General features: G+C 36.2%; 1 protein-coding gene across 8 annotated transcripts; it reads right to left on the reverse strand.

The window, feature by feature from the left end:
• Positions 1-290: 290 nt before the first annotated feature.
• Positions 291-20437, reverse strand: HEB1 (ARM repeat superfamily protein). 8 transcript variants are annotated; one of them, XR_016045294.1, is made up of 7 exons: positions 19149-20437; positions 15286-15750; positions 14299-15108; positions 14035-14131; positions 3700-3871; positions 2060-2166; positions 291-1413 (listed from the first exon to the last, which is right to left on the reverse strand). XR_016045294.1 is itself a non-coding variant. In XM_088852844.1 (6 exons), exons 1-6 carry the CDS (start codon positions 20334-20336, stop codon positions 1360-1362), a joined length of 3060 nt encoding a protein of 1019 aa, XP_088708970.1. In that variant the 5' UTR covers positions 20337-20437; the 3' UTR covers positions 291-1359. The 8 variants fall into 8 exon arrangements, 4 of the variants coding, with proteins under 4 accessions (XP_088708970.1, XP_088708971.1, XP_020525944.2 ...); XR_016045295.1 differs by lacking the exon at positions 2060-2166 and having other exon boundaries at positions 3700-3825; XR_016045293.1 differs by lacking the exon at positions 2060-2166.
• Positions 20438-20758: the final 321 nt, after the last annotated feature.

Here is a 20758-nt window from a genome sequence, read left to right on the forward strand (position 1 = left end):
AGAATCATTTTCTTCTTCTAATACTTATTGAACTTGCTAAAAACAAAAGTTTGAAAAGTTCTTGAGAAATTACCATACTAAAAAATTTAAGGAGAAAATAATGTCATTATTATGCAGAGAGGCTAGAAAATACATGTTTCTAGAGTAGTTCTGAAGCAAGGAGAATTGTTGGGTGGAAAAATTATTTTATTTACAAGTCTCACCAAACAATAAAAAAGAGAATAGTTCTGATGCAAGGATAAAAGAAAAAACATAAAACACCAGATTGACGAAGAATACTGGATAACATGTAAAGAAATGCCAAGAAGTGGCTGCAACTTCCCGCCAAATACTTTAATTACACAAGTTCACATACACAAATGTCACTAGAAGCATCCCATGCATGAAATTCGCATCATACATTATGGAACCATGTCATGGAGGAAAGACCACATTATGCATGAAGCATACATACAGATTCAAGCATGGCATTTGCAGTTTGCAACTTCTTCTTGCCTTCTTGGCCAACCCCTGAATCTTGTAAAGCTTCATCTATTATGGATAAAATCTCTTTCATGCACCCAACCATCATGCCATGGTCCTCCACACAACAACCATCTCCACAGCCCATCACCTTCACATACACAAACCTCACAAGCCCAAGCACCAAACCACAATCCTTTCTTGCCAACCCACACTCCAACCATGACATGAAGAAGGCACCAATAGCCCACCTGATTTTAGGATCCCCTTTCCTCAACAATTCAACAACCATTCCAACAAGCTTCTTAAACAAAGAATGGCCTCCACTTGAGAAACTGCTACTTTCACTCTCTTCCTTGACTTCCTGATTATTTAAAAGATCAATTTCAGCAAGTTCAAGACTAGCGAGAGTTTGGATCCACATAGGACATTCCCTACCCTTATCTGCCTCTTCATGAACCAATTTGTCTGGCTCCTCATCCTTGATCCATCTTGAACCCAATGCAAGAATCAGGTCAGGCAACCATGGCTTGGCCGTTGGTGCAAACCAAGATGTGTGCCTGGATCCAAGGCTTGGCTCCAAGAAAGAGAAAAGGTCTAGTAGGTCGCTCGCTAAGTAAGAAGCAGCTACCAACAAGTGAGAAAGGTGGGGATCTGTGAGAAACCAATTGAGAAGCTTGGCAACATAGCTGAATGAGCTTTTGAGATAAAGAGAAGTGAGCTTAGAATCTCCCAACTTCATTCGTGAATTGGAGTGATGTTGGTTGGGAGTATGAAGAATTGAGTTGACGTATTTGATATATGCTGATGCAAAGAGCAAGCACCTTTTTTGAGAATGGGAAATAAGCCTTAGGGCCGCAGCATCCAAGATGGACTTGAGGATGGTAGTTACCATTTTCAGTAAATTGGGTCTTCCCATAGAATCACTGGCAGTGGGTGTGACATCAAGTTCTACCAATAGTGACATAAATTACAAGGTTGTAAGTTTGGTGTAAAGCGCATTATATGAAACAAAACATGAACATGATTTCCACTAATAATCATCAATTTCACTCTCTCTCTCTCTCTCTCTCTCTCTCTCTCTCTCTCTCTCTCTCTCTTGCAAAAACCAGCATTAGAAACTCATACTTGGTCCCCAACTCACTCATTGCAAAAACCGAGTCAGTGTGCCCAAAGTCTTCAAATTAGGATAAAAACTCAATAACATTTTTAGAAAATAATTATTCATGACAACAGCAGGATTCAAACTTGAGACCAAGTTTAAATAAGTGATTTGAATTCCAGTATATTCAATTTAAAAAACTGAAAGCTTCACCAACCCTGAGGATTTCATAATAAAACTCATGTACCCTCTGAATTGAGTAGCAGAAAGCCAAAACCTTGTTCTTGAACCATGAACTATGGTACGAGTTTGCTCATATCCCACAGGAATGCAAGACTAACCCAATAAAGCTGAAGCCCATGTCCTTCTCACAGTTCCACACTGTTTTGATCCAAAATTTGAAAGCAGTACTTACTAAAAAGGGTTCACCGGAAAATCACTGGATGGGCTAGTAGTTATACAGATTATCTATGGAGATTGAGTAATGTTTTTTACCAGCATTAAAACAATTGCATCTTCAGCTCGAAATGGCCAATTCGAACTGGGACCAATAGCCACCCAGTCTGAGTCCCTCCTTGAATTGGCACTCCGACCCAGGGAACCTAGAAGTGTATAAGCACCATTAAAAATAGATACATTTGTTTAGAAACAATGTTTTTAGGAACATTTTAAATTCCTAAACCATGTTCAAACATTTTGTACTCTTTAAATTTTGTTGACTTTTTTTTCTTTTTAGTTTGGCTGAGTCGACCGAACCAATGCAGCTGGTTCAACTTGGACCAGAGGGTGACTGGTTCGCCCCACAGGGGTCTGAGTTTTCAAACACTATTTTTGACAATGGACATATTTGTTTAGCAGGAACAGATTTTTTGTGAAAGTGCTTTCCTGTGGGACTATCACTTTCCCGCGTTTATTTTCTTGGAAAGCAGGAATCCCTGTGGCAGCTGGGAAAGTGCTTTGCCAGCCTTTCTCAACACTCATATATTTTTGTGAGAAAGCAGCACTCCAATTATTTAGATGTGAAAGCACTTCCGCAAGCTGATGGGGAAGTTTTCTTAGCTTAGTGCACTTGGTAAAGCACTTTCTTTTAGATAAATGTGCCCAGAGTATTCACCATTATCAACAACCTCCTAGCCACCTCCTAGCATTCCTAGCAAGAGACTCATGAGGCCGCTCATTCCTTGGCTAAGGATGGTGTTCGTAAATCTTTGCTTCTTTTTTCCAAATCAATGTTTCAAAGAGTGCTAGGCGGCACCTAGGCAGTTGGGGGGGTCCAGGCCGCCTAGTGCCTAGGCAGGGGCTCAAAACCTGAGCGGCCTAGTAGAATTTTTTTTTTTTTTTGGGTTTTCTCTCTCTAAAATAGCCTCAAATGGGTTTTAGGTTTCAAATGAACGTAAAACCCACAATTTTGCCCCTTTAGTATTAAAAAAATGACCCAAAAATACCCTCAAGGAGTGGCATTTCCGCCGCTGGGCGGGGCGCCTAGGCGGGTTCATGCGGGCACCAGGGATATCCACCTAGTTTGGCTACCTAGGCCTGGGCGCATCCGCCTAAGCGGCCGCCTAGGTGCTGGGCTGTCCGCTTTTTAAAACTATGTTCCAGATACATTTGATAAAGGCCATTTTTGTCCAGGGCTCACTTTTGCATGCATCATATACGTACATCAGTTTCAATTTCAATGTATTCTAATTTATCATAAAACAAAAGAATACAAAAGCACCAGCATTTTCCAGTGGTGCTTCCATCGAGAAAATTGGCCACAAGGTAACTGCAATACTACCTAAGCTTCCCATAGAATTGTCAAATCTCATAGCATCACAAGGCAGTCTGACCACTAATTAATTTAAACCAATTCGACTTCCAGAAAATATAAAATAATCAACAAAAAGCCTTTTTAGTTACAGCAATATTTATACCTCAACGACTATCATGCAATTACTATAAAAGCCATACAATCACTTTTAAAAAATGATCAAGATAATTTGACAGCAATAGTCAAGAATTTTGTGATTTGCCCACTTCCTAATATCAGGATGACTCAAGCATATCATAAAATCAATATTTTTCTTGAAACTCGAATGTAAAAGATACTTTCAACCTCAGTGCATGGATATTTTTCTTATAAAGCATCTTACCAGATTCTTGTAGGACATCTACTAAAGGTTCTCTGCGCTTGGATCTACGACACCTTGCCTGCCCTTTCTTATTTTTGAATGGTGAACATTTGATGTCTTGATTTTGACTTGAATCAAAAAGCTTTTCTGTACAAGCAAGAATGTAATCGAGCTGATAGTCAATCCCTGATTGCTGGAAGACAAATATATTGTGTTTTAGTAGTAGCTGGAATAAAAAACTTAAAGATGGGGTGGTAATATAAGCATGAAATTAAGAATGTTGACATATCAGAAACAATCTTGCACTCTATTAAGTATTAAGAGAACAAAAACTCCATGTGATGCTCTATCCTTGGCTCTCTTGCAAAAAAAAATCCTGACAGTTGTTTCTAGGACAATTATTTGAAAAATCCAATGGACAACACCAAGAACTGCATGTGCCTGAAGTTAAACTAGGAGGCAAAAACAGGACTTCCCTAGATCATTGAGACACCATAAAATCACAACCCAGAGAGTTCTACAGTGTTCTTAATAGATTTAACCGCTACAGTTGATTCTGAAGGCCAAGTCTATTTTTACATCAAATCAAAAGTTTTTCTATTAGCTTAGTAAGGACCAAAATTGTTACACAAACTAGCCAAGTACCATAACTGATCATGAGGGAACCAGAACAGTCATCCAATTCCGATGAAATCACTTTGAGTTTACTCGTAGATCAGTGTGCCACACAAAACATCTCATAATGAGCTACACACATATAAAGCTACGCTATCCATGACTTGCACATGATCCCCACAGGCCCTAATAACGTAGTTTAAGTCCCAGGAATTATGAAGACTATATGGTAGCTAAACTTGGATTGGAAATAGAAGTGTCTGAACACCCTTTGTATACTTAGAGAAGGTTGTGTTACTAAAATACAATTCTTGGATGTGAACCTTACGAATAAAAATACTAAACATAAGAGTTGAGAGATTTTGACTTTGACTCCTCAACAACCACTTCCTGAATGGAACATAAAAGAATCCTCGTTGATTGTTGACAAAGAGTGGCAGCTCAACTCACCTAGACATCAACTTGAGCTAATCAAGAGAATGGTTTGCTTTCCAAATCACATATAGTTTCAATCAGTTGTATCTTTACTATGCTTATTTTTCATATTTTTAGAAGTACTGTAAACAGAAAAAAATCCAAAACAAGAATATAACCCAGGAATATAGATAATTTAGAAAAACAAAAAAAAGTTAAAAAGACTCCACAAGAACTTAAAATGGCCGGAGATTACATAAAACCAAAATCAATTTCCATTTACAAAACCAATGGAAAGAAAGGCATGGATTCAACTAAGTTATGTTGATTTGGGAAAGTTAAGAAAATTATTAGTACAAAATGACTTGGCAAATATGTGAGGTAAGTCCACTCAAGCAAGTCTCCAGACAACTTAAGTATAAATTTCCAACCCAAACCCAGACCCAAGCTCAATCAATCACAAAGTCAGGGTCTACAAGGTGATCAATGAGTAGGTGACCAAGCAGATATTCACAATATTATTAAAAACATTATTATATAAAAACCATTCGTTTCAGATAAAACATGAACAAACCTCCCACAGATTATGCCCAAACCAGTGGTTTAAAAAACTGATCGGTGCCCCGGATCAAGCACCCCAAAAACCCATTTGGATCGGTGAATCGGCGATACGGATCGGGGAATCGGCCGAATCAATCGGATTAAGCCTTAAATAAATTCCAAAAAATTATTAAAATTCATTATAAATGTTGTTTTTTAGGAATCCAATAAGAAAGGGAGGTACTACATTATTAACTTTCATTTTTTCATCAATATGCGAATATTGAGATGTGCTTTCCCTGTATGAACTTATGTTAACCATTAAATTTACATCACACAAAAGAAAAATCATAGAATTGTCATGGATGAAGTATATGATCATACATGGACTACAATAAAGAATGGATTCAATCGATGAAAAAATGGCCACAAAAATCTCGAATTGGAGTAACACCCTAATCCATTAAAAAAAAAAACCTAAATTATTACAACCTAACTAACTATAATCCAAAATTATTACAACTTAACTAACTATAATATTATATACTGAAACTGAAATTGTTGGTTTATATTTTATAATTATTTTATTATACAAATAATAACAAATCCAAAATAGCTTATAATATCATCTAATTTAAAATAAATTATTGACAACTGTCAAAAAAAATAGTACATTACACAATTTATAATACAAATAAATTAATAAATAAAATAAAATATTTGGTTATCAATGTAGAAATTATTAGAATGCATACCAATTTTTGAAATAACACTTTAATTTTTCAAAAATCTAATTTTTTAGGTTTCTAGAATAAATTTAGTGGAAGAGATTGTTAGTAGAGAGAGAGAGATTTCAAATGGCCTCATTGTATGAACCCTATCTTTAAAATTAATATTCCTAAATTATGTTAAAGACCACCACATTATAAAATAAAAAATATAATTAAACCATTTATTCCTAGGTAAAAAAAAATCTAATAATAGCATTCGTAGATGAGAGAGAGAAAAAGAGCTAATATGCTCCAAGCCTATATTGTATTACCTTTACATATCTAATTTAAGCTTATAATAATCGCAGCTTAAATGCATGTTTGAAAAACATGATACTTGTTGTATTACCTTTTTTTTATTTTTTGACAAGAAATACTTGTTGTATTACTTCTTTTTTTTTTTGACAAGAAAAACATGATACTTGTTGTATTACCTTTTTTTTTTTTTTAATAAGAAATACTTGTATTATTTTTTATTTTTTTTTATGAGAACAGTAGGAAAACAACAAGAAATACTTTTTACTTTTTTCTTGACAAAAAATACTTGTTGTATTACCTTTTATTACTTTTTTACCAGAAAAATATGATACTTGTTGTATTACCTTTTATTTTATTTTTGATAAAAAATACTTATTGTATTACTTTTTTTTTTTTTTTTACAAAATAATAAAATAACAAGAAATACTTGTTGTTTTAAGAAAATGGTGCCGCCCAGGAGGTTCGAACTAAGGACCTTCGATGGGTAAGAAGAACGTGACAACCAAATATACCAATGCACCACTTGTTGTACTATTTACTTGAATAAAAGGTTATATTAGAAAGCAAAAGTATATTAAGGAATTGTCCCACATCGAAGAGATGTGGGAAGAAGAAGCCCTATTAAACAAGAAAACCAACTCCTACTACCACAAAATATTGATGCATGGTCACACATACATGGGTTTATCGATCCTGATGTCATCAGGGGGATGCATGACGTCGTTTTAACGTGTAAGGGAAGATTGTAATGTCATACGCTGATCTATGACGTCCTACACGATTTACTGTACAGAATCACTGGTTCTTCTCTAGAACCAAGAGATTCAACGTTTTACACAAGAAATCGACATGGGGTGACCAATTCCCATGTCGACTCGCGCAAGTCCGTTGCGACTCGCCGTTTTTTAAAATACTGGCCCCAACTAACTCAATAATGAAATGGGTGTGATCCACCTGAAAGAGACCTAGGTCAAAATGTTTGCCAACTATGCTTGAAGTCATGGAAAGTGTTAGATTCACAAATGGGTGCAATCAGTAGATCAAACAGCAGCATTTTTATGACATTCATGGAAGAACATTTCTTTGATATACTACCAAGCAATATAGCAAACAATATTAAGGGAGCAGGAGTTTATTAAACCAAAATATGACTCCCTTAACGTTATGATTCGTGAAGTCGAATGTACATTAAAATGGTAAAGCTTTCACTAGAAGCATGGCCTTTTTAATATAAAGTATCCCATACATAAATAACTAAGAAAAGAACCCCACAGAAGGTTAATTGCACCTCCCATCAGTATGCATTATGAAATATGTTCCACAAAGCATGACAATGTTACCAAAACCCTGTTTTCATAAAGTTCATGTATTCATTCCTTTCAATTTGAGGTGTACGTTAGATTATAAATGGTTTAGTAATCTTAGAATTTCGAGAGTTCTATGCAAACACCAAGCCTTTCTTAATCTGAAACATCCCAACAACTACATATATGTCTAAAAGATGAACCCCACAAATGGTGAATTGCACCTTGCATCTATACGCACTGTAAGGCATGTTGGGGAAAGCAGTGTTTTAATATGCGGGATGCGGCCCGATGTGTTGGGAGGGCCAATGCGGCGATGCAGTCCAGATGAGGGTGCATCATCGCGATGCGGTCAATAAATATAAAAAAATTCTAAAACAACTAAAAAAATAGGTTAATGCAGAGAAAAATTATGGAGGTCATTTATGTGATAGTAGGTAGTTATCGCCTGTCGAAGATTTTGTATCCACAATCCTCTGATAGATACTAGAAACTAGTTTTATAAAACATTCAACAAACATAATCACAAATTTACTACCACAAACTTTAAAGTAGCAAAATATAAGCTATCTATGAAGATTAAAGAGTTCAAAAATCAAGCTCAAGAAATCATCATTTCTCAACTCTTAGGATTTGAGAATCTAAAAATCTAAATTTCAAATCATAATAAGAGAAGTTATCTTGAGAGCCTCCATGTGCATCATCATCAACATTATCATCCTCGACAGCCTTCACTTATTATTTTTCTTCCTGAATCTCCTCTGAGTCAACCTCCTCCTCCTCCTTGATCTTTAGAGCCGATGTACGACTCAACCCAACTTTACTCCTTTGTGCCCTAGTGTTAAGTCATTCATCTTCATTAGCCCCTGTGGCTAGCTCAACATTAAGCCAAGTAAGATCCCCACCCTCAAACATATGCTCTAGTCGTGGATCCATGGTCCACTCACTTGTGCAATCACCATCAGGTTCATACAATTGAATAGGGTTGAGATCCATGTGCTTTCGATACCTCTCCCTAAGCCACTCATTATACAGCACATAAACCAAATCATTCAACTTCTTCTGCTCCAACCTATTTTTTTATTTAGTATGGAGTTGTGGTAGAAAACAAGGAAATAAGCAAAAGTAATAGATTTTATTTTTTTGTTTCTACTTTTACATTTCTTAGACAAGTTAGATTTGAAATCCAAGAATAAGTCTTAAGGACTTACATGCTCAAATGCACTTCAATTGCGTTTGCAACCAGATGAGCTACATGTGAGACTCAACACTGGAATAGTAAAACGTCGTAGATTTGGTGCCTCACTTCCATATAATGCCCACCATGCAGCTGTATAACATTTTATAATTTAAATTTTGATAAATATTTAATTATTTATATAAATGAAACTATACATTATACAACTAAAAAATTGTAAAGCAAACAAAAAAAAATTTAGGAAGGGTACTTTTGGTCTTTACCTAGATCTGTAGTGTCCCTATTCCGAGTAGCAATCTCTCTCCCAAAGTTTCCCAATGCTAACTTGAATTTAATCAATTCCTTGCTCTAGATCTCATCTTAAATATCTTTGTCTGGGACCAATCTCTCAAATACATCTAAAAACCCACCATGTATTACACGGTCAAACACAATGGATGGGTGCTTGTAGTGAAGAGATGGATTTAAAAAGTAACCGGCTGAGTGGAGATGCCTATGAAGCTGGTTATCCCATCTCCTATCAATAATGCCAAGTATAGCCTTGCATTTATTTTCGTCATCTTTTTTTTTTTTAGAATGTTAACTTGTATTTATTTTCATCATCCTTTAAAGCCTTTTTTATCACTCCTCTTCACTTCACCATCAACCATTCGAAGCACTCTCACTAAAGGGCCAACCACCTCCAATGCATAATGTATTTTATTTCAAAATATGTATTGAGAATAAGTTGTTCAGATCTGTCATCCTGATGCTTTGACCACTTACTTTGATTCCATTGCTCTAAAGCAAACATGGTCCTCAAGGAATTTTTTTTGCTTGCATAGGCTTTAAAGAGTGAGAAATGATGTGGCAAATCTAGGACACCCAGTAACACTAATTCCCTTTTCTTTGTAAGACTCCTCATCGTGCTAAGGACTATGGTGTGATTATAAATAAATCCAACAACAAACATAGCTTTTGAAATCACCCCACTAAATATAGATGTTATACCCATTTCCTTAAGCATGATATTAACACAATGAGCTGTCACAAGGAGTCCACAATATATGCGTCCTCTTCAAAGCCAAGAATTGCCCAATTGCAGTGTAATTGGTACCATTGTCAGTGACAATTTGTGCATGTTTCTCTCCAACAAACTCTACAATCTCATCCATCAAGCCACATAAGCATGTAGCATCATGTGACTTGTCTGATGCATCAACAAACTTAAAAAAAAAAAAGTACTTGTTGGACAGCTAATCAAAAATATTAATGAATGACTGCAACTTCCCATCGAACCACCCATCACACATAATAGTTGCCCCATACTTCTCCCACCCTTCTCTTTTAGAAATCAAAATTTTGTTAACATCGAATATAACATCCTTCAAGAAGGGCTCCCTAATCTCATGTAGTGTAGGAGGATTAAGTAGTGGGCCAAATTGCCCAATTGCCTAGACCATACATGCAAAAATATAAAGGATTTATAGTCTTCAAAAGAATGTCGTCCATGTAAAACCACTTAGCAAGGTACTTACATATATTCTTCCTCTCTTCTTTCTTGTATCCATTTTCAATTGTGGTTTGTTTTTTTTTTCCTCCGCTCCTAGACCACAATTTCAGGGTCAAGAGTGAAAAAACTGTCCATTACCCCTTAAAGAGGTGTTTTTTTCTCAACACTACCACCAATATTTATAACCCTCTCTCTTGACATTGGAGTGCCCCTTGCCTCGTTTCAACTTCTGACATATCCTCATCATCATCAAATAATTGTATTTCATCAATTACTTCTTTCTGTTTCATTTTTTTTCTTCTACTTTTTTTCACACGCTATCCATATATTCTTTAATTTCCTTTTTTATCTCTTCGGTAGCTTGCGGGCATGCTCTTACATTCCCCAGAAATACTGGCTAAGTATTCGTTTTGCCAAAAAAATACCCCCATATAAGTATCTCCACAAAGCATACAAATCACACAATTTCAATCTTTTGGATCGTTTTTAGTTTTGTATATTTCCATATCGGATCCCTACTACTAGAAGATTGGGAAGAAGACATTGCCCCAAAAAAAAAAGTATTATTGTAGTTGGAAAAAAAAGTAACTGATTACTTGAAGCAAATATCAATTTCTTCTCGGCCGTTGAAATTCTCGATTTGTTGTCAAAACTTCACCTAAACTTCCTCAAATCAACACCCAAAAGAAAAAAATCAACAACCAAATATCAACCAATACAAAAATCCAAGAACTTCACAAAAAAATTTCCAGCACTTTTTTTTTTGCTTGATTTGATCAAAAAAGCCATGCATGTGGTTATTTTTAGTTGTTTGGGGGGTTTAATAACCCCCCAAACCCTTTCCGCCTTTTTTGGGGCTCAAAATGTCAAAAATACCCCTGCTCGAGGGGTTTTCTTCACAAAATTGACTGGCTGCATATGTGGATTATGCGGCATGCAACCGCATATGCAGAAAGATGCGACGTATATGCGGGCACATCTCTCCAAAGCACATATGCGGCCTATTGCAATGCACTGCCCAGCGTATAACGCTTTATGCGGCCGCATTTTAAAACCATGGCAGAAAGTAAGACAAATTTACCAGTGTTCTGCTTTCACAAAGTTCATGAATTCAACCCTTTCTATTTGAGGGGCATGTTAGATTGTAAACGGTCCATTATTTGTACAATTTCATGAGTCGCATGAAAACAACAATCATATTTGTTTAGAGTCCTACGAGTATCTTTAGTAAACATTTCCTTACCTGATGTATTTAAAATGAGATTTTGATTCCATTATTACAATTCAAACTAGGATTTTGTCGGTGCCATATTATTGTTTGGGTTGTAGTCCTATTTGAACATAAAACTCTTTATCAATTATATTTTAAAAAAAGGCAGCCAATCCTAGCACTGTTAGAAACGTTATCTGAGCCTTTATCCCAAATTAAGCTAAATCTCTATAATTAGGTGCACATATGAACTATGGGAGACAATCGCCTCCAGTTCGATTTCCAAATAACTCAAATCGAAATCCACGAATATTTGAATCAATCCCTAAGTCGGGGATTTGTGCATCTAGAACATTAATCTTTGATTTTGGGGTATTACAATTCCAAAAAAATCGGATCGAGATTCTATGTGGGTGGAAGCACAATCTGATGTTTGATTTATTTGTGGTTTCTTCCATCCAAGAACTATGGCACTTGATGTTCAAGAATCTGGATTCGAGTAAAATTGAATTGAGTATCATTATATATAGAATCCAAATTCAACAAGTGTAGAATCGATATTCAACAATTGCGTAATCAAGAATTAATTAGAAATGACATTCTGACAGTGTTGGAGTATAGATTCCTAAAATAAAGTATCAAGATTTGTGACGTTACAAAACACAAATTCCGTGAAGAACCCTTATCGGAATCATGGAATCTGGATTTCGAATCATAATCATGATCTTGGGTGAGAGACTTCGGTAACTATGATTCCAACGGTCAAACCGATAGAAACCAACTGGTAGGACCAACCAAAACTAGTCAAACACTGGTTCTCACCGGTTTTTTTCCAAAGTAGCCAAGGCACCAACCTTCGCTTTGACCGGTCGGACTACCAGCCTAATTTGGGCATCAATGTTCCAAAGAAAGGCTAAGTCAAATGTATAGATTGGCATCCTTTTTGTTTGATTTCAAAATATTGTATACTAAATTGTTAAGAGATAGAAAATTATAAAAATAAAAAATAAAAGAAAAGGCACCACAACATGAATATAACCCAAAAGAACAAAAAAATTTTGTGCTCTTATTTCGGTATATCATATGAAAAAGCACTCTCCCATGAAAGGATAGCAATAACAACAGTGTAATTTACACCTCCCATGAGGAGATTTAAAAAATTTGTATGGTCAAGGTTCCACAAAAATGTATAAGTTTGGTATAAAAGTTGCATAATGGATAGTTCGATGGATCGAGAATAATAAAAAAGGAAAGGAAAAGAAGAAAAGAACCCCACAAGATGAAGATAAACCAAAAGAAAGAGAATAGTTTGTGCTCTTATGTTATATATCATATGAAAAGCCCCTCCCATGAAAGGATAGCATCAGAGACAATGTAACTTATCCCTCAAATGAGGAGAATTTAAAATTAATGTGTACGATCAAGATTCCAAAAAACTGCTTAAGACTACATGTATAGATTCATCCCCTTTTTGTTTGCTTCTAAATATCAACATACTGGATAGTTCAGGGGACCAAAAATCATAAAATCGAAAAAAGAAAAGAGAGATGTGATTGCTATAGACAAGAGTTTACAGTTCAGGATCCAAAGAATTTGGTGGATCAAAGAAAATAGATTGTGAAGACTATAAACTCGATCACTGCTCTGAAATCGAAGATTCTGAATCTTAAGATTCACAAAATGATATTCAAATTGGATCTTAGAGAAGGAACCAATCAACCAAATCGAATCAGTTTTCTTCTTAAATTTGAAGTTTTTGGCCCAGTTAACCTACTATCATATGGACAATCTAATCTAAACTCATATCTTGCTCAATCATTCAAGAACATTGATGAACTTCTTTATGAAGGTCAACCTGTAAATATGAATTTCAATGCGATTTCAAACAAAGAGAATGTCCATTCGTAATTGTGCCTGATTCAACAAGCACACTCAATAGCCATAGCATCCCATGATACATAATGGATTGTTTTTTCTCCATAGGCAATCTGTTTCTCAGAACCCTACTGAGAAATCAAGCATGTATATCGTGACATAACTATGCTAACCAAAGCCAACCAAAAGAATATAAACAAATATAAACCTGTATTTATCAGTTCTCAAAGCTACACAAATGAACCATAACTATGCTTACCAAAGCCAACCAAAAGAATATAAACAAATTAAACCTGTATTTATCAGTTCTCAAAGCTACACAATTGAACTATGAACAAGAAGCCAAGCTGGCTTCAATCCAAAATGCGAAAGAAAAGTTGGAAATGATTTTCAGTGCATATACTTGAAACTAATTCTCCAATTTAAATTTACAAAGGTTTTTATTTACAGATAGTAAAGAAATTATTTTAACCAATAGTGGCACAAGGATATATAATCCTTCAACATATGAATTTTCTTATTTTTCAATAGCAAGATTGAAAGAAAATAACCAATTCCATTATGTTTGCATATGAATAGAAGCCATAACAAGAAAATCATAAGTATCGTCAAAGAACCTGTTGGATATGCTATCTAAATGACAGATCAATAAGATATTAAAATAAGGAAACAATACTTACAGTAGGCAAGGAAGACGATGAATGCAGGACACTATTCTCAACTTCACCAGGTACATTTGTATCACTTAAGTTGATACTGTGGAGAGCCATGTGCATGCTGAGAGCAATGTAAGCCCGAACAGGGGAAGTATTCAGACATTTACTGTCAAGACACTGCTCAATAATCGTCTGACAGACAGACTTAAGAGCAGACAAAACTGATCCTAATATTGGAGAATCTAACAAAGCCCTCCTTGTGTTAACTGCTGTAAGCATGTCATTTACCTGCCATGCTGCCCCAGCAACAAGAAGATCATCCCCAACATTAGACTGGCCTGAATTGTGCAGTCTGTTTCCCTTGGTGTATTTTTGTTTGATCAAGTTTTTGATGGAGGACGAAAGCCTTGACTTTTTCTTTGATTTCTTCTTCAACTTTTGATGGCCACAATTGATGGGGATGCCAGATGACAGACGTTGGAGAAGGTTTGTCAATGTTTCTAACAATTCATCAAACAAATCAAAAGACAATAGCAATGTATGAGCAAACCTTACTGCTGCTTGCCTTTCTGTGTCCTCACACAAATTCCCACACTCGGTGACTAAATCAACACAAATTTCAAGAAGCTTAGATACATCTGTAGTAGAGAATGTGGAAGCAATTTCAAGGATAGATGCTTGAGCACAAACTCTAGTTCCTGAAGTGAGTAGTCTACGAAGAATTTTCCCTGAAAACAATTTCTGAAGAACTTCCTTACAGGATGCGTCACTAGATAGACTGCAACAGAGCTTGCCAAGAGCCATGAAAATTCCATCCCTATTAATAGGGTTCATATCATTAGCTGAGAGGACCAGACTGACAAAGACTTTGACGAGCTCCAAGAGGGACTCAGGTGAAGACCCTTCTGAAAGTGAATATTCGCAAAACCTTGCACCAGCTTGAGGAGATCTTTTTATGAGTGTGATACACCGACTACATGCCTCTTTAACAGGAAGATTTGAGGGAAAGTAAGATGGAATCAGTAGCCGGGTTACTCTCTTAGAAACTAGAGGGTGATCTTCTGCAAGAGAAGATACTAACGTGTCGATGCCCACCACCTGAAAGTTCATTCAATCAATCTAAGAAAAGAACCTAGACTGAGCTTTGTAATTAAGAAGAGAAACAACATGCATAGATTTAAGATGAAACAGGAGCCACATCTAGGCAAGAATTGCATTTCGAACTCGGGTTTTGATCAACCTGATACAAACCCCATATTAAAAAATATAAAGTACCTTAGTGTATTGAAAGGAGAGAACATCTTTCAATGCTAAAAGAAGATCTGCAACAGCCAGCCTTATAGAAAGAACAGGATCCTGGAACATCCGCCCTACCCTTGGAAGCAACACTTTAAGTACTTCATGAGTTTGTGGGTTATTGAGCAAATATATCAACCCATTCAAAACAGATAAACGCACCTCGCTACACGTATCACATGACATAGACTCAACTATTCTTGATAGCAACTTTGATGTGGTAGAAGAGGGAATGACTTCCCAAAATAAACAAAGAATGCGGCAGGTCCCTTCTACAGCAACAACCCTCACACCTGGGCAATCATCATTGAGCAGTTTCTCCAACAAGAAGAACTGTTTATCTAGTAGTGTATCTTGAACTACTTTTGTAGCGCTTGGATCTTCAAGGGGGAAAAGATCAATAAGTAAAAGCAGTGCATTCTGACGGACATTGGAGTTTGCAACCTGCCAAAAGAAAGCAAAAGACGATAAGAAAAAAAAAATGTAATAGAGCTTTAACAGGTTGTAGGAAGACATGATTCTCAAGAAAATGATGATTATGAAAATAGAAGGCATATTGATTCATCTAAATTAGAGACAAAATCTACATTTAAGTACCAATCAAATTCATAAATAGAGTCGTTTGTACAATGAATATGTTAAGGTTGAGATCCCCAAATGTTAGGGATCTCAATCCGAATCCTTTTAGGCATCTCAATCCCAATGTTTTGGGAATCTTTGTCTCAACCTTAAAGAGTATATATGGTCCACGTGTCTATATACTCTTTAAAGCAGGGTTCTCTTTATGCATAGCTTGCAAGCAATACAGCTATATAAAAAGCATAGTTGCAAGCTAGCTATAAATAAAAAATTCATCACTTTGTCCGTCATCATGGTCTTTAAGGAGAAAATTGAGATCCTAAAAAGAGGGATTGAGATCCCAAAATTTAAAAGTCGAGATGCTTGGAAGATCCCTTTCTTGAAGTGCAAGAGAAAGACTCCACAACAGGATTGCCACCTAGGTTGGGAGACCCTTGCAACTATGGGGTTATACAACCATTGGCTGTCAAAAAGCAATATGATTTTCATGAAACGTGCACATCTTTTATCTATATTATAGCTTTTATGGAAAAAAATATTAGATCTTACTCATGGCAAAAAATCAATCAACCTAAGAACCACAATGAAAGCAACTACCATGTATCCAGGTTTAGTTATTCCAATTAAGCACCACAATCTTCTTTACTTGACAAAACAGGCAAATGCCTCTCTTTTGATCAAGAGAGCATCAATCACTATATACATTCTATTTTCAAGTTGGAAACTCAGTGAAAAGAGAAATCTTTCCTTCTCTTGGTGAGAAAAGAAATGGAGACTGTTTGAACTTGAGTAGGAAGTAGGAGCAACTAAAGAAGAATACTTTTTTGAACACCTATAGATTGTTGGTTGGACCATCAATTTTGTATATAGTGGTTCTACGCATCACAAGAAGTTGGGATCTAAGTTTTTTGCTGGTGAGGACATTTTTGGGATTCTTGAAATTTCTGTTTACATGATTTGTTTCAATTAGGTAACTTTCCTCGCCGTATTTTCCCTAATGTGAACGAAAAGATGTTATTCAACTGATATTATGAGCAATGTCACACTTATGTTATGGTGTTATGTAAAGTGTCGTGGGCAGGTTGATGTCTACGCTCTACAATTAAAGCTTGCAAAAACTTTTCACATGTGTGTGTGAAGAATCCCTCATGTTTATGACATAGGAGCCTAACTAGAAAGACTTACGGCATTCCAAAAAACTAGAACTCACATTTCAAAGAATTTGAGCTCTATAACACGAGAAACTAACTAGAAAGACTCAAGGATTCTAAGTTCTGAGCATTCTTCCTTGGAGTCCTAGAGCTTGGATTTGTAACTCCTTTCCAAAGAAGATTTCTACTGAAAATTCACAATTAAGGTGAGTAATGCCCCATTAATGACTATGGAAAACGAAGGAAAGGTACTGTTCTAGAACTTATGTTGCCAATAAGCTAAAGAGTTGGAAAATCCTTCAGTTGATTAGAAAGTGGCTGATCAAACAATTCTGTATTTCCCAATATTTTCATTCATAGATGTCCACTAACCTCTCTAGAATGAAGGCACTAGAGACTACAAGGATGTTCACGGTCCTTTTAGGCTTTGATAAAGGATAACAAGAGCTGCTTGGATTATGGAAATTCTAGAACAAAATTTCTTAGTTTTCGGCCATAATGTAAATGAGGAAGTATTCGTTTCAAGTTTTAGTTTGCCATATCTAGAAATGAGGTGGTTTTGGGGAAATGTCGAAAGAAGGCAACGCAATATTATAATTGTAGTTACCAGGATCTCTCACCCAAGATCGCAATTCCGAATAGGAATCCTAATTTCACAATTCCGACAAGGAATCTTCTCGGAATCCATTTCCATGAAGTCAAGAATCTCAATTCCTTATTTTAGAAATCTCAATTCCAACACTCTAGACTATCATTTCTGATATTTATTGATTCTCGATTCTGTAATTGTTGAATCTCGATTCTACATTTGTTGAATCTGGATTCCAAACATAATGATACACTCTATATCAAATTAGAAGCACAAACATGGGGTCATGAACTACAAAACAAACAATTCAGAACCTATAAGAAGCATCAAATCAAAAACTTGATCCCAAATATATAGAATCTCGATTCCAAATAGGTCAAAAACTCGATTCCAACGAGGGCTGAATCTCAATTCTATATATATAGGGATCTCATTTCCATTTCAGTCGAATCTCGATTCTTATAAAGTAGGAATCTCAATCCCCGCAATTCCCCATGACATCAATTCCAAAAACAAAAATCTTCTAGCTAGCAATGATTCGGCGATTCCAACTCCTAAAACAATCCAAAATCTTAACCTCTCAATTGTTTCAAACAATTATGATTATAATAGAGAGTGCTATAAGACCATTACGTCATTTTTTCAAGATCCATTTGAGGAAAAAAAAAACAATATCAATGTTATACTTTTATGACAGCCTTTGTTATTTGCATAAATGGTTGCAATAATGACCATTCTAAAAAACAATTGTGACGGGATCTTCCTTTCAGGGTTCTAAGGTGGCACATGAATTTTGAGAGAAATCTCTTTGTTCTTAAACTGGGGGTTTCACTTTTCAAAATAATGCTCAATTGGGCTTCGATCCCAAAAGTTGTATGCTACAAACCTAAAGGAGTGTCAGGCTATTCGCTAAGGATACAGAAGTAGATTTGAGGCCTTCTTGGTTTTCTGTGGGTGTCGTCATATATTTTTTATCTTGAGAAATAGTGGAAAATCTGATTATTTAGCCTCATGAATGAAACATCGTGGTGAACATAATTTGTGTACATTTTGAGCTCAAAACCCTCCACAATTATGCGAAGTTATAAAAGGATAGGATTGTTTCATATCTTGCATCAATGCTTTGACCTTTGAGGAAAATATACACTATGATTTTATCTGAATTTCAAATCAGCTATTGCCGATCTCCTTCTATAAATTGAATTGTCTTATCTTATTTTCACTACAATTTTTGCAACCATTTGAAGTAAATTAAATACATTTGTGTAACTTCATTGTTAGCTCCAATCAGTCCCACACGTTTCCTATAAAGGAATGTAGCCAAACTCAACAATGGTTGCACTCGCAACCCAATAGTTTTAGTGATTCCCAAATAATGCAAATGCTTCAAAAACTATAGCCTTAATATTTAAAATGTCAATCCATCCATCCAACTAAACAATAAGAATTTGCAGTCACCAAGAAAAATGACATGAACAGTAAGAACAAATTTGCATGGAAAGTGAAGAGGAGTGAGAAATCACCTGCAAGGATCGAAACAACACAGGCTCAGTAAGCCGAAAAAGAACACCTTCAACCCCTACTATTGTTCGCTGGTTCACAAATGCCCCCAAAACCCTCCTTGCAGAAGAAGCCAGCACTCTTGAACCAGCATGTATGGCACCCTCAATCAAACTCTGTAAAAATCCATTGTCGATTTCCTCACGTGTCAAACTCTCAGCAACCTTCCATGCCCTAAAAACAATCTCTCCATAACCTTCTAACATCGACTTCCTCCCAAAAGGGATTTGTGACCTAATCATGGCCAAAATCTCCTTCAAAAGCTGAATGTTGAGACCGAACAAAAAAGCTATGAATTTTCGTCCCTCTTCTGTCTTCAAATATAGTGGAGTGATAACACATCGAACCAGAAGGAGTTTCAAGTCCTCAATACTAGTGTCCATGAAATCAAAGAAAGTTAGAGTCTCTTTTAGAGCATAAACCCTACGAAGATCTGACTTTTTGCCCTGAGAAAGAGATCGAGACAGCAGATAGGGAACAGACTGAGAAATTAGGGTTTCTTTATCAGGAAGATTCTTCTTCCACCACTCTTCGCATAAGGAAGCAATGGATAACTGTAAATTCGGGTCAGGTTCATAGATGGATAGGCTATCATGGAGGGCTTGAACAGCTGGGAGTAAAACTGATGGTGGAAAAGCGCCATTGGGGTGAAAAGTGCAGAGATGAGCAATGCAAGTGTAGATATGGAGCTCATGGAGTAGGGCTTGCTCTCTTCTGATACTGGTATCAGGATTAGGGTTAGGTTTAGGGTTTCTGGTTGAGCGCCTTAGTTTCTTAGTGGGAGGAGGTGGTGGTGTTTCAACATCGCCAGAATTCTCTTTCTCATGGCCGGAATTTTCTTTCTCATGGCCAGAATTTTCAATTTCATGGTCAAGATTTTGGCTTTGAGGATCGGAATCTTCATTATGATGGCCGGAATTTTGGCTTTGATGTCGGAAATTTCCAGATCCCAATGACTTCTTGAATTCTTTGACGCATCTGGAGATGACGTCGGAGAGAGAAGAAGGAAGAGAAGGAGGAAAAGATGAGGAGGGTGTGGTCCATATTAGGGTTTTGAGGGACGATTTTTCCGGCCTGGATTGGATTTTCCCGGCGATTCTGAGAAATTTTTCCGGCGAGTCACGGAGAGAGGAAGCGAGGGAGGCCTCCATTTTTAGGTTTAAAGGTTTTTTTTAGCAGAGAGAAACCATTGACACAGCCTGTGTGCCGTTTGGGTGTTTCAAATTTTCGAAAATGGAAGAATCGGGCTCGTTTTCTTGAGGATAATGGTTTACGGTACCCTTGGCTTTGTACGAATTTACTGGGATGTCCCTTGGGAAACTCTCTCTCTCCCTCCCTCTAAACAAGCTGTTATTTTCATCCAAATTCTTATTCTTTCAAAACAATATTCAAGCAATTCTTATTCTTTAAATACTTAGACAGTAATTATACTTGCTTTCCTATAAATGAAAATATGAAACCATAGTTCCTTTTTCTCATATACTAGGTGTTGTTTGTATAGGGCAGAGGCTCTAAACCATCAAAGTAAAGCGCACCTTCAAATAGTATCGATAAATGTGATTTCAATATTGAA

Source organism: Amborella trichopoda, chromosome 12 (genome assembly GCF_054954075.1).
Source record: "Amborella trichopoda isolate Santa Cruz 75 chromosome 12, AtrichopodaSantaCruz75HAP2 v2.0, whole genome shotgun sequence".
Lineage (NCBI taxonomy): Eukaryota > Viridiplantae > Streptophyta > Magnoliopsida > Amborellales > Amborellaceae > Amborella > Amborella trichopoda.

Coding starts and splice junctions, on each gene's coding strand:
- HEB1 (XM_020670285.2), bottom strand. CDS start 20,336: ATGGAGGCCTCCCTCGCTTCCTCTCTCCGTGACTCGCCGGAAAAATTT. Junction 15,751..19,148: donor TGTTGTTTCGATCCTTGCAG/GTGATTTCTCAC, acceptor TTCTTTTGGCAG/GTTGCAAACTCCAATGTCCG. Junction 3,872..14,034: donor CATCGTCTTCCTTGCCTACT/GTAAGTATTGTT, acceptor TTTGTCTTCCAG/CAATCAGGGATTGACTATCA.